At 47.0% G+C, this 18,509-nt stretch overlaps 1 protein-coding gene across 2 annotated transcripts in view; it reads right to left on the bottom strand.

The window, feature by feature from the left end:
* Positions 1-18,509, bottom strand: part of LOC144511444 (BTB/POZ domain-containing protein 7-like) — an 85,867-nt gene that overhangs the window by 65,652 nt on the left and 1,706 nt on the right. For both annotated transcript variants that reach the window (XM_078241803.1, XM_078241804.1), the window contains exons 2-3: positions 17,180-18,244; positions 9,290-9,498 (exon numbers count right to left, since the gene is read on the bottom strand). In XM_078241803.1, coding sequence (XP_078097929.1) covers positions 9,290-9,498; positions 17,180-18,077 — 1,107 coding nt within the window. In that variant the 5' untranslated portion in view covers positions 18,078-18,244. The remainder of the gene's footprint in view (positions 1-9,289; positions 9,499-17,179; positions 18,245-18,509) is intronic.

Below are 18,509 nucleotides of genomic sequence, written 5' to 3'. Positions count from 1 at the left end.
AGTGGATTCTCAGAGGCTTTTACCCAGGGCTGAAATGGTTGCCACAAGAGGTCAAAGGTTTAGGGTGCTGGGGAGTAGGTACAGAGGAGATGTTAGGGGTATGTTTTTCACTCAGAGGGTGGTGGGTGCGTGGAATCGGCTGCCGGTAGTGGTGGTGGAGGCGGATTCGATAGGGTCTTTTAAGAGACTTTTGGATAAGTTCATGGAAGTTAGTGAGATAGAGGGTTATAGGTAAGCCTAGTAGGTAGGGACATGTTCGGCACAACTTGTGGGCCGAAGGGCCTGTTTGTGCTGTAGCTTTTCTATGTTCTATGCCCTCAGGAATGGGCAATAAATGCTGCCCAGCCAGCGAGACCCATGTCCCACGAATGAATTAAAAAGAAAATTCACACTGATCAAGTCATTCAGATGGGGATACTGTAATTTCCCGTTGCTGGTTATGAAGGGGGATCTTTAAATGAAGAAAATTGTTAAGCCAGCGACTTTTGCAAACATGCAGATGTCTGGCGAACATCAGAGAGAGTTTTATCGCGTGCTGGAAGCTGCAAATATAAAACATATCCCACAGGCTCCTGGTTCCACATGACTTAGCGCAAAACATTTGAAGCTGCTCTTTTGACAGTTTAAAATTAAAACATACCCGGCTAATGATATAGTTCCATCAATACAGCTTTTTACAAAGAAAATACAGTGCCCTTTCCCTCTGAGCGGTTTGCTCTCAAGTTTGCCTTTTGGAGGCAAGCAGGCCTGATTAGAGGAACAGACTAAAACACTTCAAAGAGAGTGTTTTAAAAAAAGAGGAGGCGGAGAGGAGATAGCTTGACAATCTGCTGATCAAAGTGCACAGCTCTCTCTCGTGTGTGTACAGATTCTTTACAAGCCGAGACAAGTGTCCTTCCAGTAACGCCAGCCCCCACCCCAGAATACTCCAAACCCCCCACACACACAAAAAAAAGAAAACCCTTGCTTCAAAAGTCTCTTCTCGTTCCTGCTGATCATCAAATCTTGACAGATTAAAATAAAAAAAAAGGAAAAGCAACTCCATAACACCTTAAAGCGACACTACAGCTACCTTCTCTTAATGTTATTAGAACAAAAGACTTGCATTTATACAGCACCATGCACAACTCTGGGCATCCCAACACAAGATAAAACTCTCTCTGATGTTCACCGGACATCTGTGTGTGTAGAAGTCGCTGGGTAACAGTTCTCTTTATTTAAAAGCCCCCTTTTAAATAAAGGGGGCACGGTGGCACTGTGGTTAGCACTGCTGCCTCACAGTTCCAGGAACCTGGGTTCAATTCCCAGCTCGGGTCACTGTCTGTGTTCTCCCCGTGTCTGCGTAGGTTTCCTCCGGGTGCTCCGGTTTCCTCCCACACTCCAAAGATGTGCAGGTTAGGTGGATTGGCCATGCTAAACTGCCCCTTAGTGTCCCAGGATGCGTAGCTTAGAGGGATTAGTGGGGTAAATATGTGGGGTTACGAGGATAGGGCCTGGGTGGGATTGTTGTCGGTGCAGGCTCGATGGGCTGAATGGCCCCCTTCTCCACTGTAGGGCTTCTATGATAACCAGCAAAGGGAAATTACAGACCAATGCGGTACACTTTTGAAGCTTCATTGCTGTTGTAGCATCGGAAATGTGGCAGCCAATTTGTGCACAGCAAGCTCCCATAATCAGCAATGCCATAATGACAAGATCATGTGTTTTGGGATGCTGACTGAGGGATAAATGTTGACCAGGATAACTCCCCAGTTCTTCTTTAAAACAGTGCCATGGGATTTCTAACATCCACAGGGGGGCTCAGTTGGCCACTGTTCAACGTTCCATCTGCAAAACAGCATTTCTGATAGCGCTGCATGCCCTCAGTGCTGTATTGGAGTGCTAGCCTAGATTTTCTTTTGGCTCAAGTCCTAGAGTGCGTCTCGCATTACACAATCTTCATAGGTGAGAACACCAGCCACTGAACCATTGATGGCTGAGGGCACCCTTCAGGCCTACAAAGGCTCCAGGGCCTGACCTTAGCTGGTCGCAAAACCAAAGCAGAATCGCCAGATTCGCTACTGTCCCAAGAAGAATGCTGAATATGTATGCACGCCACAGAGAACTGAAGAGGTTTACTCTAGTCATGCAGTCTTTGTTCTTTTACACTGAGGGTGGCTGGAACTCGCTGCCGGGGAAGGTAGTGGAAGCAGATACGGTAGTGGTTATTAAAGGGCGTCTTGACAAATACATGAATAGGATGGGAATAGAGGGATATGATCCCTGGAAGGGTAGGGGGTTTTCATTAAGTCAGGCAGCATGGTCGGTGCAGGCTTGGAGGGCCAAAGGGCCTGTTCCTGTACTGTAATTTTCTTTGTTCTTTGGTTCTTTGTTCAGCTTTCCAGGTCTAAAGGAGCTAAGCGGACCAGCAATGGGGCAATATAGAGGCAGATGTTAAACCTCTAGGACTAGAAGAGAGTGATATAAGTTTCAAAAAGATCAGTGATCAAAAAGAGAATGCTTTCACTCTTGCACTGTCATATTTAAACTCGCACTGTCTTGTATCAGGGCGGCACAGTGGGTTAGCACTGCTGCCTCACAGCACTAGGGACCCGGGTTCGATTCCCGGCGTGGGTCACTGTCTGTGTGGATTCTGCACGTTCTCCCCGTGTCTGCGTGGGTTTCCTCCGGATGTTCCGGTTTCCTCCCACAGTCCAAAGATGTGCGGGTTAGATGGATTGGCCATGCTAAATTGCCCCTTAGTGTCAGGAGGACTAGCTAGGGGCACGCATGAGGTTATGGGGATAGGGTCTGGGTGGGATTGTGGTCAGTGCAGACTCGATGGACCGAATGGCCTCCTTCTGCACTGTAGGGATTCTATGATCTACAAGTTATTTACGCAGGTAAAAATTATCTAGATTAGGTGAGATCAAATTTGGTTACTATCCAGTACAGCCATTTTGTGGACAATGTCGGTATCATAAGGTCTCTAATAGCAACAACATTGTTAAAATAAGCTAAATTAGTTAGCACGTTGGTGCACACTGGCTGAAAAATACAATATTTGAGACTATCTGTTAGATACAACATTCAGTTCTACAGGAAACATGAGTCTCTCTCATTCAGATGCAAACCCATGACAGAGGCACAATGAGAAGTCCAATTGCATCTGTGTCCTTCAACCCTAGCCCTGCTACTGGCACGATTGAAATATAAAATGAAAACTGCAAATGACAAGAGGGATGTTGACTTCCCTGCTCGGGCATTCGCACTGTTGGATCTACCCGGTCTTCGAAATCACCCCGTGCATCCAAATGTTGCATCTCTCTGTTATTGTCAATTGTGACAAGTGTTCACCTTAATAGCGAAAGGACAATAAGCTTCCTTCCTGACCTAGTAACCTAGTTTGCTGCTTTTTTTAAAAACAAAAACATCAGAATGTTTCACAGTCGCTGTACTCCTTAAAAAAATAAAACTGCATTCAGATTCTTAATCTGCCATGGGGGTATGTGAAATCATATACGCTGCACTATTAACGCAGCAACCTATCCGCTAACCTCACCCTGCAGGGTGAGGGCAGCACAGTGGGTTAGCACTGCTGCCTCACAGCGCCAGGAACCCGGGTTCGATTCCCGGCTTGGGTCACTGTCTGTGCGGAGTTTGTACGTTCTCCCCGTGTCTGCGTGGGTTTCGTCCGGATGCTCCGGTTTCCTCCCACAGTCCGAAAGACGTGCTGGTTAGATGCATTGACCCAAACAGGCGCCAGAGTGTGGCGACGAGGGGAATTTCACAGGAACTTCATTGTAGTCTTACTTGTGACTAATAAACAAACTTTAACTTTAACCCAGTTTAAAATCACTCGGGCAAACACAGTTGCCAATTTATTCACACAGATGCCTTAAAACAATGAAAAAGATCGTCGGTTAATTTGTTTCACCTGGTATTCATAGAATCCCTACAGTGCAGAAATGGGCTGAATGGCCTCTCGAGCCTGCGTCGACAACAATCCCACCTAGCCCCTATCCCATAACCCCATGTATTTACCCTGCTAATCCCCCTGACACTAAGGGGCAATTTAGCATGGCCAATCCAGCTAAACCGCAGTTTTGGACTGTGGGAGGAAACCGGAGCACCCGGAGGAAACCCACGCAGACACGGGGAGAATGTACAAACAGTGACCCGAGGTCGGAATTGAACCAGGTCCTTGGAGCCGAGAGGCAGCAGCGCTAACCACTGTGCCACTGTGCCGCCCAACCGTCGGTTGAGGTGAAATGTTGAGGAGAAACGAAAGGGGAAAAGTCCAAAGGTGTGCGGGTTAAGTTGATTGGACATGCTAAATTAACCCTTAGTGTCCCGGGATGTGATAGGTTAGAGGGATTAGCAGGGTAACTAAGCGGGGATAGGGCCTGAGTGGGATTGTGGTTGGTGCAGACTTGATGGGCCGAATATAGCCTCCTTCTACACTGTAGGGATTCTATGTTTTCCAGGCGAGAACTCTCCTCCTCTTCCTCAAGAACACTAGAGACAGGGCAAGTAGGCCATTCAGCCCTTTTAAGCCTGCTCCACCATCCAAGATCATGATTGCTCTTCAGCCTCAATACAATCTTTCTGCACTAGCCCCATATCCCCAAGGTTCCTTTAGCATCCAAAAATCTGCCAGTCGCTGTCCTGGACATATAGAACAATGATGTGGAGATGCCGGCGTTGGACTGGGGTGAACACAGTAAGAAGTCTCACAACACCAGGTTAAAGTCCAACAGGTTTATTTGGTAGCAAATATATGGTATTTGCTACCAAATAAACCTGTTGGACTTTAACCTGGTGTTGTGAGACTTCTTAATATAGAACAATCACAGCTCTATAGGGCAGAGAATTCCAAAGATTCACAATCCTTTCCTCTTCATCTCAGCTTGAAATGGCCACCCCCTTGTTCTGAGATCGTGACCTCTGGTTCCAGATTCAGTCAACGTCTACCCTGCCAGGTGCCTGAGGAATGGTCAAGTACGTGACCAGGGACCCGGGTTCAATTCTGGCCTTGGGGTGATTGTCTGTGTGGTGTGGAGTTTGCACATTCTCCCCGTGTTTGCGCGGGTTTCCTCCGGGTGCTCCGGTTTCCTCCCACAGTCCAAAGATATGTGGGTTAGGTTGATTGGCCATGCTAAATTGCCCCCTAGTGTTGGGGGACTAGCTAAGGTAAATACATGGGGATATGGGGATAGGGTCTGGGAGGGATTGTAGTCAGTGCAGACTGAATGGACCAAATGGCCTCCTTCTGCACTGTAGGACTCTATGGTTCTATGATTCTATGAATATGTTTCAGTACCTCTCACTTTTCTAAAGCCTAAGAAAAAATACGTCCCGTCTACTCGATCTTTCCTCATAGAACAGTCCCCTCACTGCAGGAATCGGCCCGGTGAATCTTCAATGCACTCCCTCCTTGGGTAAGAAAACTAAAACGGTACCCAGCATTCCAGGTATAGTCTCACCAAGGTCCGACACAAGTGCAGAAAGACTGCTTTACTCTTGTATCCCCATCCCTTTGCAGTAAAGGCTAACGTACCATTTACTTTCTGATATAAACAGTGCAATGGGCTTCACATCAACAGAATAGGCAAACATAACGGTGGCACGGTGGCACAGTGGGTTAGCACTGCTGCCTCACAATGACAGGGACCTGGGTTCAATTCCGGCCTTGGGCGACTGTCTGTGTGGAGTCTGCACGTTCTCACTGGTGTCTGCGTGGGTTTCCTCCGGATGCTCCAGTTTCCTCCCACAGTCTGAAAGACGGGCTGGTTAGGATGACTGGCCATGCTAAATTGCTCCTTAGTCAGGGGGATACGTGGGGTTACAGGGATAGGGGCTGGGTGGGATTGTTGTTGGTGCGGGCTCAATGGGCCGAATGGCCTCATTCTGCACTGTAGGGGTTCTATTCTCTTCTAGGTGCTGGTTTATTGTTCCGCTAAAAGGCAATGACTTCGAGTACAACATTCCCCCAGCATTACAAAGCGTGTTAGCTTTCCCTATGTGTTCAGGTCCTGGAGTAAAGCCATTACTTTCTGGCATAGCTGAGTAGAACCACTGAGTCCAGCAAACGCTTTAGATTTAACAAACGCTCGAAGCTTAAAAGTCACTTCAAGAGTGAAGTAGTGCAATGGGGAAGTGAGGAGCCATTGGCAATTGAAGAACTGCCACTTTCGTGCAACTCTGGGTTTGCCTTCGACTCAAAGCCCGTGAGGAGCCATCATGGTGACCCAACTGGGACAAGACGCCAGCCAATCCACAACTTTGAGTAAGAAGATGCCTTTAACGCCACAACTCCAAGCAGCAATAATCAATGGCAGATTTCCACTTGGATCCCATTTTCAACTCCAATGTTGCCGCTGGGAGTAATTAGCAAATCAACACTGGTGAGCCATGGGAAAAATGGCACTCATACGTGAAAGCATTTATAAGTCTCCAGCGGGGCTTTGGAGGGAGTGCGAAGCAGCTTTACTGGAATGGTACCAGGGATGAAAGACTATGTACACAGCAGTGGTTCCCAACCTTGTGTGTGGCACAGCACACAAGCTATACTAAACAAAAAAAATTCAAGTGCACCTCCTATTTTCTCGGCCTTCTTCCCTGACTGGGAATTTCATTTTTAACTCCTCCCTGTCCTCTCGCCTGTGTTTTTTCAAACCTAGCCCTGTCTCTCTCGTTCCTCCTAGGGTCAAAGTACTTAAAAGTTTATTTATTAGTCACAAGTAGGCTTACATTCACAGTGCAGTGAAGTTACTGTGAGAATCCCTTAGTCGCCACACTCCGGCGCCTGTTCGGGTACACCGAGGGAGAATTTAGCACGGCCGATGCACCCTAACCCGCACGTCTTTCGGAGGAAACCGGAGGAAACCCACGCAGACACGGGGAGAACGTGCAGACTCCGCACAGACAGTGACCCAAGCCGGGAATCGAACCCGGGTCCCTGGCGCTGTGAGGCTGCAGTGCTAACCCACTGCGCCACTTTGAAGTCTTTCCTTTTTGTGCGGGCGCACAGGGCCTTTGTCTTTAGCTCCAAGTCCCATTGGTCAACGCGCATGGGCCTGACCAGCGTTAAAAATCTAAACTGCGCACGTGCGACTCTTTCCTAAGCGGCGCATGCACAGGAGGCCCCAAGATTTGGCGGGTCTTGGAGAGGCCAAACACAGAATGAAATTGAAGATTAGTTTTAGTTTAATTACATGAATTTTGAATCTGTTTTCGTGGCACACTTGGGGGCTCTGCACAGCACACTGGGTTGTGAACCATCGGCATAGACGACTTTTATTTATTAGTCACAAGTGGGCTTACTTGTTGAGGACTCTGGGTCTGTACTCGTTGGGAGTTTAGAAGGATGAGGGGGGGATCTTATTGAAACTTACAGGATACTGCGAGGCCTGGATAGAGTCGACGTGGAGAGGATGTTTCCACTAGTAGGAAAAACTAGAACCAGAGGGCACAACCTCAGGCTAAAGGAACGATCCTTTAAAACAGAGATGAGGAGGAATTTCTTCAGCCAGAGAGTGGTGAATCTGTGGAACTCTTTGCCGCAGAAGGCTGTGGAGGCCAGGTCATTGAGTGTCTTTAAGTCAGAGATAGATAGGTTCTTGATTAATAAGGGGATCAGGGTTTATGGGAAAAAGGCAGGAGAATGGGGATGAGAAAAAAATCAGCCCTGATTAAATGGCGGAGCAGACTCGATGGGCCGAGTGGCCTAATTCTGCTCCTATGTCTTATGGTCTTATTAACACTGCAATGAAGTTACTGTAAAAATCCCCTAGTCACCACACTCCGGTGCCTGTTTGGGTACACTGAGGGAGAATTTAGCACAGCCAATGCACCTAACCTGCACACCTTTCGGACTGTGGGAGGGGATTGGAGCACCCAGAGGCAACCCACGCAGACACGGGGAAAACGTGCAGACTCCCCACAGACAGTGACCCGAAGCCAAAATCGAACCCGGGTACTTGGTGCTGTGAGGCAGCAGTGCTAACCACTGTGCCGCCCCGTGCTAGAGAAGTTGGGATTGTTCCCTTTAAGGGCTAGAGAAAGTTAAGGGGTAATGTGATTGAAAATTCCGAGGGGCTTTCATAGAGGAAATGAAGGGAACCTATTAAACATTGGCAGAGATGTCAGTAACAAAAGGACATAATCTGGCAAGAGGGAAATTTTCTTTTTAAAACAGAGCGAGATAGAATGATCTGGAATGCATTACCCAAAAGGGCGGTGGAAGCAGTTTCAATAGCAACTTTCAGAAAGAAGAAATACTTGGCAAGAAAATATCTGGAGGACGGTAAGGAACAAACAGGGAAGAGTGGGACTAACTCGATAGCTCTTTCAATGAGCTGGCACAGGAGGATGGGCTGAACAGCCTCCTCTGCAGTGTATGATTTCATCCTTTCAAAATCACAAGAATCTCTTTTATTCATCTTAAATTGCTGAACCAATAGAGGCTGACCAGTATAGGTCAGAGTTTCGTTGTTACGTTAGATACATGGCATGTAGGGGAGGAGATGGCCTCGCGGTATCATCACTAGATTATTAATCCAGAAACTCAGCTAACGTTCTGGGGACCCGGGTTCGAATCCCGCCACGGCAGATGCTGGAATTTGAATTCGATTTTAAAAAATCTGGAATTAAGTATCTACTGATGACCATGAAACCATTGTCGGAAAAACCCATCTGGTTCACTAATGCCCTTGAGGGAAGGAAAACTGCCGTCCTTACCCTGTCTGGCCTACATGCGACTCCAAAGCCACAGCAATGTGGTTGACTCTCAACTGCCCTCGGGCAACTAGGGATGGGCAATAAATGCTGGCCAGCAAGCGATGCCCATGTCCCACAGTGGTTAGCACTGCTGCCTCACACCGCCAGGGACCCAGGTTCAATTCCGGCTTTGGGTGACTGTGTGGAGTTTGCACGTTCTCTCCGTATCTGCATGGGTTTCCTCCGGGAGCTCCGGTTTCCTCCCACACTCCAAAGACGTGCAGATTAGATTGATTGGCCATGCTAAATTGTTCCTTAGTGTGAGGGGGATTAGCAGGGTAAATACATGGGGTTATGGGGATAGGGCCTGGGTGGGATTGCTGACAGTGCAGGCTCATTGAGCCGAATGGCCTCCCTCTGCACTGTAGGGATTCTACGATACATCAAAACTCTCCAACCGGGCACAATGTTGTCATTCCACAATTACACGCAAGTCAAAAAAGTGCTCTGGTCTCCAAGAAATATCTCCAAAAACTAGAGGTTCCAGGGGAAACCTAGACTTACGAATTGGAGACAAGAATCCAATTACCTGCAGGTAATCTGACTGGATGGCTGCCATCAGGTGCTCCTTGCTTAGCTCATAGAGAATGTCGGAAGCGATGACGTTACTGAACTCCTCACAGAGGAAATGCAGCATTTGCCGATGGACCCATTTGGATCCGTATGGTTGAGAGCTCCACTTTAGGATAGCCACTAAAGAGTCCAGCGTGACACTCTCAACAATCAGGTCTTCACATCCTGCACAGGGAACAAAAATCACGTGAATTAGAATACAAGAACAGCAAAATGCTTTGTGCTTATGAAGCCACTGCTTTTGTGGTCGATATCCCCTAATCCTTTCCCCACGCAGAAACATCGGAATCCATTGATGTTCATGTCGAAGGCTGTCCCAGTTAATTGATTTCACAACTCCTTCATCCCCCTGCTAAAACCTTTGCCTGGCTGGATAGAGTTTTACTGCATTCACCCATCATCTCTGTGCCAGCTCCGAGAGCAGTTCACTCAAGTGCCATTCCCCTGCCAATTCCCACATGTACTACCGCTTCTCTTCACTTCTTGCTAAAAATAATTCTTTTCAAAAGCATATTACCCGCACACATGTGAGTACAGACACTCACACATGTGCTCACACACACACACAGATAGGCACATACAGAGACATACACACGCATACACCCAGACAACCAATGCTTCCAGAGCACAAGGTGCGCATAGCAGGTTTATATATCAAGGAGTTATCAGAACACAAGATACTTATGGATAATGGACCCACCTAGAACAATCCTACTCTCGCCTTATTGCCATATCCTGTTAATTCTGGAGTTTTTTGCCTCCGAAACATGTCTCATGAGTTTATTCCAAATACAGATCATTCCCTCATCAGCACCCAGTATCAAACCAGCCTCCCATCCATTGACTCTGTCTACACTTCCCGCTGCCTCGGTAAAGCAGCCAGCATAATTAAGGACCCCACGCACCCCGGACATTCTCTCTTCCACCTTCTTCCTTCGGGAAAAAATACAAAAGTCCGGGGTCACGTACCAACCGACTCAAGAACAGCTTCTTCCCTGCTGCTGTCAGACTTTTGAATGAACCTACCTTGCATTAAGTTGATCTTTCTCTACCCCCTAGCTATGACCGTAACACTACATTCTGCACTCCCTCCTTTCCTTCTCTATGAACGGTATGTTTTGTCTGTATAGCACTCAAGAAACAATACTTTTCATTGTATGTTAATACATGTGACAATAATAAATCAAATTCTAAAACTGCCTTTTGAATTGGAACCCACATCGCATTGTCCTACCCACCCCCCCCCCCACCCCCAACCCCCCACCCCCCCTTGCTCATTTTAAAGTTGTATCCTAAATTAGACTTTTCCATTGATGCTATTTTGAGGTATGTTCTTAGAGGTGGCCCTTTTTGGGATCAAAACCCAAGAAACAGACACACCTGCACAGTTGGAGATGGAAGATGAAGGCATGATTGATGTATTCCCGCAGCAGACTGGGGGCCAGTACTAACTGCTTCCATATCCCATGTAATTGTCTGATCCATGTATCATCAACACTTCTGACAAGGCAGCAAGCAGTTAGGACAACACTTGTAGAATATTTTACATCCACGTACACCTTCATAAGAGCTTTTATGGTTTGCTGGTTAATCTTATTACATTCAAGTTTAAATAATGTCTGTATTGCTTCAACCAGTGATAGATGACATTGCCCCAGGATATCATAGCATTGTACACATACCAATGGATTCATCTACAATAAAGAAAAAGAGAATCTTCCTCGTAACGCAATGTTGGCATTGATTTCTAGAGGGCTAGAATACAGGAGTAGTGATGTACTGCTGAGGTTGTATAACGCTCTGGTCAGACCCCATATGGAACATTGTGAGCAAGAAGGATGTGCTGTCCTTGGAGGGGGTCCAGAGGAGGTTCCCAGGAATGATCCCTGGAATGAAGGGTTTGTCATATGAGCAACGGTTGAGGAGTGTAGGTCTGTACTCGATGGAGTTTAGAAGGATGAAGGGGGGGGATCTAATTGAAACTTACAGAATACTGCGAGGCCTGGATAGAGTGGACGTGGAGAGGATGTTTCCACCAGTGGGAGAGATTAGAACCAGAGGGCACAACCTCAGGGTGAAGGGACGCTCCTTTAAAACACAGATGAGATGGAATTTCTTCAACCAGAGGGTGGTGAATCTGTGGAACTCTTTGACGCAGAAGGCTGTGGAGGTCAGGTCACTGAGTGTCTTTAAGACAGAGATAGATAGGTTCTTGATTAATAAGGGGATCAGGGGAGAAGGCAGGAGAATGGGGGATGAGAATCACATCAGCCATGATTGAATGGCGGAGCAAACTCGATGAATGGCCTAATTCTGCTCCTATATCTTATGGTAACTCAGACCCAAGGAGACGAGGGATCAATCTCATGCCTCTGCCTGACACCTCCAGCATTTCAAATGCTCCTCCTTGTATCTCAAAAGGTCGGAACTATATGCAGTGTTCAACGTGCAGTCTGAGCATAGCTTCCTCGAACTGTTCACTCCACTGAGTGCTGTTCTACATTGATGCGTCATGTTGAAAGTCAAGCTTCAACCCCCAACCTTAGTTATTTCAGTACTATTTATTCTGATTGCATCTGCAAAGAATGCAGTAAAAATACAAAAAAAAACCCCAGTGAAATGCTTTTTATGCAGTGAATGTTGCATCTACTGAATCAATTTGTCACAGATCAAAATGTTGATTCTGAATTGGGATGGCAGGCCAGTTTGTTGCAAGGACAGATACAGTTGGAATGTTCCCAGTGAGCCAGTTTAGTTCCTGATAAAGAAAGTAGGGTAAGGAGTGATCCCACAAAAGATATGCTGGAGAACAACTTGCATTTATATATAGCTCTTTCCAAAGTGCCATAACATCCCCAAGGCACTTCGCAGGAGCACAAAAAACAGGCACCAAACTGAGATATCAGACGGCACAGTGGGTTCGCACTGCTGCCTCACAGGGACCTGGATTCAATTCCCGGCTTGGGTCACTGTCTGTGCGGAGTTTGCACGTTCTCCCCGTGTCTGCGTGGGTTTCCTCCGGGTGCTCCGGTTTCCTCCCACACGCCAAAGATGTGCGGGTTAGGTTGATTGGCTGTGCTAAATTGACCCTTAGTGTCAGGGGGATTAGCTAGGGTAAATGTGTGGGGTTACGGGAATAGGGCCTGGGTGGGGTTGTGGCCGGGGCAGGTTCGATGGGCCGAATGGCCTCCTTCTGCCCCGTCGGGATTCCATTCTATTCTAAGGCCTTGGCTAAAGAGGTAGGTTTCAAACGAAGGATCTGGAAGGAGAGAGTTAGCGAGGCAGAGGGAATTCCACATTGCTGGGCCTCTACAGCTGAAGGCACAGCCGCCAATGGTGGAGCAACAGAAATGGGGAAGACACACAAGAAGCAATGAATAGAGAAAGCAGAGTTCTTGGGTTGTTATAGGTGAATGAGACAAGCTAAATATTCTTGATGCAAGCCCAATCAGTAACCATTCGCAATGGAGTTGAAGAAGCTAATCCCAAGGCCTTAACTGACATGAAAGTGAACTTTTAGCATAAATATTTGATTTATTATTGTCACATGTATTAGCATACAGTGAAAACAATAGTTTCCTGCGCACTATACAGACAAAGCATACCGTTCATAGAGAAGGAGTGCGGAATGTAGTGTTACAGTCATAGCTAGGGTGTGGAGAAAGATCAACTTAATGCAAGGTAAGTCCATTCAAAAGTCTGACAGCAGCAGGGAAGAAGCTGTTCTTGAGTCGGTTGGTGCGTGTCCTCAGACTTTTGTATCTTTTTCCCGAAGGAATAACATGGGAGAGAGAATGTCCGGAGTGCGTGGGATCGTTAATTATGCTGGCTGCTTTTCCCCACCCCGCCGAGGCAGCGGGAAGTGTAGACGGAGTCAGTGGACGGGAGGCTGGTTTACGTGATGGATTGGATATAAAGCTGCATTATTGTGTGCGAAATTGAGTGAATGGTAGGGTGATGACATGGCAATTTTTAAACACAAACCGATTAAAATTTGGAGATGGTTGCTCATAATTCAAATTAAATACAGTTTTTTTTAAATATAAAAGGCACTCACACCAGTGTTCACAACTGGACTTTGTTCTAAGCTTCAACTGGTTTTCATAGCAACCATTCATAAATGACACTTTATTAGTGTCACAAGTAGGCTTACATTAACACTGCAATGAAGTCACTGTGAAAATCCCCTAGTCGCCACACTCTGGCACCTGTTCGGGTACACTGAGGGAGAATTTAGCACGGCCAATGCACCTAAACAGCATGCCTTTGGAAACCGGAGCACCCCGGAGGAAACCCACGTAGACATGGGGAGAATGTGCAAACTCCACAGAGACAGTGACCCGAGCCGGGAATCGAACCCAGGTCCCTGGTGTTGTGAGGCAGCAGTGCTAATCCACTTTGCCACCGTACCGATTCATGGTCTTAGCAAAACTGTCAATTTAGTGATACAGGTATTATTGAAGATGAATTTGTGCTGTGCCAACGGCTTAGCTTAATTAAAAGACTTTCATGCAGAACTTTTATCAAAAACCTTTCTGCAAGTCCAAGTAAATTAGCAAAATGAATTTCACCATCAATATTGATCATAATTCCACTATCTCAAATTGCTCTTGGGAATGTACATTTGAAAACAGTCAGGGATTTGAAGCGTTGTGACAAAGATTGGACACTGCTTTCATTCCCTCCCAGGGCACACGTTGGCACAGTGGTTAGCACTGCTGCCTCACAGCGCCAGAGACCCAGGTTCAATTCCTAGCTTGGGTCACTGTCCGTGCAGTGTCTGCAACTTCTCGCCATGTCTGCGTGGGTTTCCTCCCACAGTCCAAAAGACGTGCTGGTTAGGTGGATTGGCCATGCTAAATTCTTCCTCAGTGTACCCGAACAGGTGCCGGAGTGTGGCGACTAGGGGGCTTTCACGGTAACTTCATTGCAGTGTTAATGTAAGCCAACTTGTGACTAATAAATAAACCTAACTTAAACCTCAATCTGACAAAGTCAGCATGGATTTACAAAAGAGAAATCATGCTCAACGAATCTATTAGAATTCTTCGAGGACATAACTAAAGTTTATTTATTAGTGGATTATTTATTTGGGGATTTACACAGTAACTTCATAGCAGTGTTAATGTAAGCCTACTTGTGACACTAATATTTAAAAACAAAATCTACAATTTCTTTAAAAGTCATGATATGTTTTGTTACCATTTTAAGACTGCATGCTTTTTAAGAAATTAATTCTAAATAGCTCCTTCTCCAACTTGTCCCTTAGAAAATCTTCCCTTGCCTAGTTAATCCAGTAGGTCTGTAGTTGCACATCGTAAATGTTAGCACCACATTTGCCTGCATCCAATCAAGGCTTAACAACCCTCTCACGAGGACATTCACTGCCGACAGCCCTCCCCTGCATCAAACAACACCTCCTAAATTGGATTGTGACTGTACTTCCCCAATATATTTAACCCAAGGATACTTACACCCAGTAAAAGGAAAAAACTTCTGTCCCACCAATCTCAATCTGTACTTGAAATCACATTTCAGAATGAAAAGGATCAAGTCATGACCGACTTCCATCAACCAGGCCAAATAGAAATGTTGTAGGTTTATGCAAAATAAATAAATCAATTTTAAGTGTTTGATCGAAGCTTGAAATAAAATGGTACCTTCGTAAAATTATACCAGACAGAGACAGGCCATTCAGCCCATCGTGTCTGGGCCAACTCTTTGAAAGAGCTATCCAATTAATTTCATTTGATTTTTATTGTCACATGTATTAGCATAGAGTGAAAAGTATTCTTTCTTGCGTGCTATGCAGACAAAGCATACCGTTCATAGAGAAGGAAACGAGAGAGTGCAGAATGTAGTGTTACAGTCATAGCTAGGGTGTAGAGAAAGATCGACTTAATGCAAGGTAAGTTCATTCAAAAGTCTGACGGCAGCAGGGAAGAAGCTGTTCTCGAGTCGGATGGTGCGTGACCTCAGGCTTTTGTATCTTTTTCCCCGAAGGAAGAAGGTGGAAGAAAGAATGTCCGGGGTGCGTGGGGGTCCTTGATTATGCTGGCTGCTTTTCCCGAGGCAGCGGGACGTGTAGACAGAGTCAATGAATGGGAGGCTGGTTTGCGTGATGGATTGGGCTACATTCCCGACCTTTTGTAGTTCCTTAACCCCACTCCCCTGTTCCTTTCTTGTAATTCTGCAAATCTCTCTCTAAGTATTTATCCAATTCCCTTTGAAAGTTATTATTGAATCTGCTTCCAGCACCTTTTTAGGCAGTGCCTTCCAGATCTCAGCAACACGGCTATTATTCCCCCTCCGGCTTCTTTTCCCACTCACCTTAAATCTGGTTAGGAATCCTCCGTCACCCTTTGTTCAGTCAAAACCCTTCACGATTTCAGATTGCTTTATTAAATCATCCTATAATTGTCTCTGCACAGAGAGACAGCACTCCAATTTCTCCAGTCTCCCCAAGTAACTGAAGTTCTTCACTCCTGGCAGAATTCCAGTAAATCTCTTCTAAGGGCTTGACATCCTTCCTAACGGATGTTAGGAGGTGGAAACAATACCCCTGCAGGACCATAACCAGTGTTTCATAATGGATAACGGCGCAGCACGGCAGCACAGTGGGTTAGCACTGCTGCCTCACAGCACCTGGAACACGGGTTCGATTCCCAGCTTGGGTCACTGTCTGTGTGGAGTTTGCAGGTTCTCCCAGCGTCTGCGTGGGTTTCCTCCGGGTGCTCCGGTTTCCTCCCACAGTCCGAAAGACGTGCTGGTTAGGGTGCATTGGCTGTGCTAAAGTCTCCCTCAGTGTACCCGAACAGGCACCAGAGTGTGGCAACTAGGGAATTTTATTACAGTGTTAATGTAAGCCTATTTGTGACACTAATAAATAAATCACAGAATCCCTACAGTGCAGAAGGAGGCCGTTCGGCCCATCAAGTCTGCACCGACCACAATCCCACCCAGCCCCTATCCCCATATTTATCCTAGCTAGTCTCCCTGACACTAAGGGGCAATTTACCATGGCCAATCAACCTAACCCACACATCTTTGGAGAAACTTAAAACTTTTAGAATAACTTCCTCACTTTTGTACTTTCCACCTTAAAGTAAAGTTTATTTATTAGTCACAAGTCAGCTTACATTCACACTGTAATGAAGTTACTGTGAAAATCCTCTAGTCGCCACACTCCGGCACCTGTTCGGGTACATAAAATCATAGAAACCCTACAGTACAGAGAGGCCATTCGGCCCATCGAGTCTGCACTGACCACAATCCCACCCAGGCCCTACCCCCATATTCCTATATATTTTACCCACTAATCCCTCTAACCTACGCATCTCAGGACACGAAGGGCAATTTTAACATGGCCAATCAACCTAACCCGCACATCTTTGGACTGTGGGCGGAAACCGGAGCACTTGGAGGAAACCCACGCAGACACGGGGAGAATGTGCAAACTCCACACAGACAGTGACCCAAGCCGGGAATGGAAGAGTTTAGTATGGCCCATACACCTAACCAGCACATCTTTGGACTGTGGGAGGAAACCGGAGCACCCGGAGGAAACCCACGCAGACACAGGGAGGACGTGCAAACTCCACACAGACAGTGACCCAAGCTGGGAATCGAACCCAGGTCCCTGGTGCTATGAGGCAGCAGTGCTAAAACCACTGTGCCACCATGTCGCCCTTGGTTTATTAAACCAAGAATCCCATATGCTCTTTAAACTTATTAACTTGACCTGCCACCTTCAAACGTTAGTGAATATACACTTCCATTATTGCAGCAAGATTCTGCTAATCAATCCCCTCCCCTGTCCAAGGTATTAACACATCTCACCCCTTACCTTGTGCCAGCATATTGAACTCAATGAAGAGTGCTATATGGAAAAGCTCCATGGCATTTTCCAGTCGGGTCTCGCTGTCCTTCCCAGTTTCGTCCTGCACTTCTCTCAAGCTTCCAGTCGACGGGCTGAAAGGCAGGACCAAGTCCAGATCCACCAGGTCCGTGTACATGCAGTGCAAAATGACTTTTGCGTATTTCTTTGGAATGATTGCTTCGTTCAGCACAATCCTTGCCGGAGTCTGCAAGGTCCGGTCCGTCGTCTCCTCGCCGGTGCGTATCCGCTTCTGGAGGAGATTCCGGAAGAACGGCGAGCGGGCGCACAGGATGGCCTTGTGACAGCGGAACTCGCCCTCCAGGCAGCAGCCTTCGAAATTGTCGGAGGCGTCGGGGTTGGAGGTAAAGCTGAGGACTGCGTCGTAGTAGCAGGAGCTCTCCAGGAGACTGTATATATCGAAGTGAAGGGCATTGGGCATCCCAAACTCTTCACTGAGACGGACCAGCACGTCGACATTCTTGATCTGGGAATTCTGCATGCCAAATTCTCCACTATACAAGTAGTGCAAAAGGGATGACAGTATTGGCATGTCTATGCCCACAGTGCTGATGTCCATGACTAATTCCGCACGGTCCAGGTTGGATAGGAGGAGGGTTTTGAAGAACGGGCACCGGGCTGCCAATACGGCACGGTGGACAGGAAAGCACGCCCCTTGGAATACCAGGTCCACGTCCGTGCAGTACTTGAACTGGTAGAGCTTGGCCAGGTCTTCATTTAAGCGGCTGGCCTCTGGCCGGGCCACGCAAGCCTGAATCACCAGCTCCTTCACAGCCAGCGCGGCTTCATACTGCTTCACCAACAGTCCCACGTCCCGCACGTCCCAGCCGTACAGGAGCTCGCGCATGTGCTTGGCATGGTCGGCCGCTTTGGCCGACTTCCGGCGCCTGAAGAGCTTCTTCTTCAGCAAGGCGAGGTTCGAGCTCCGCTTCTTCTCACGCTTGTCCTGGCCGAATCCAGAGATGCAGAACTTCCCCTCTGGCTGACATCCAAACTGAGGATGCGAAGGAGATTCTGTCCAAGAAAATAAATTAATAACAGGTTACGTACAAGCATAAGAAGTGAATCATGTGTTAGCAGAATCCAAGTTGGTGGGTAAAGCCGAAACCAAGACACGGAGCTTTTCTTTACTGAGAGTCTATTGACTTGCTCAGTTTCATAGCTCTTCCTCCACACAACCCAGTGTCCCAGCTATCCCCTATTTATATCGACTTGTTCACCCTCACAGCTCTCCCCACACAACCCAGTGTCCCAGCCATCCCCTATTTATATCAACTTG

Source organism: Mustelus asterias, chromosome 24, assembly GCF_964213995.1.
Source record: "Mustelus asterias chromosome 24, sMusAst1.hap1.1, whole genome shotgun sequence".
NCBI lineage: Eukaryota > Metazoa > Chordata > Chondrichthyes > Carcharhiniformes > Triakidae > Mustelus > Mustelus asterias.
Note: the sequence above shows the minus strand (reverse complement) of the source record. Positions and strands in the feature narration are given on the sequence as shown.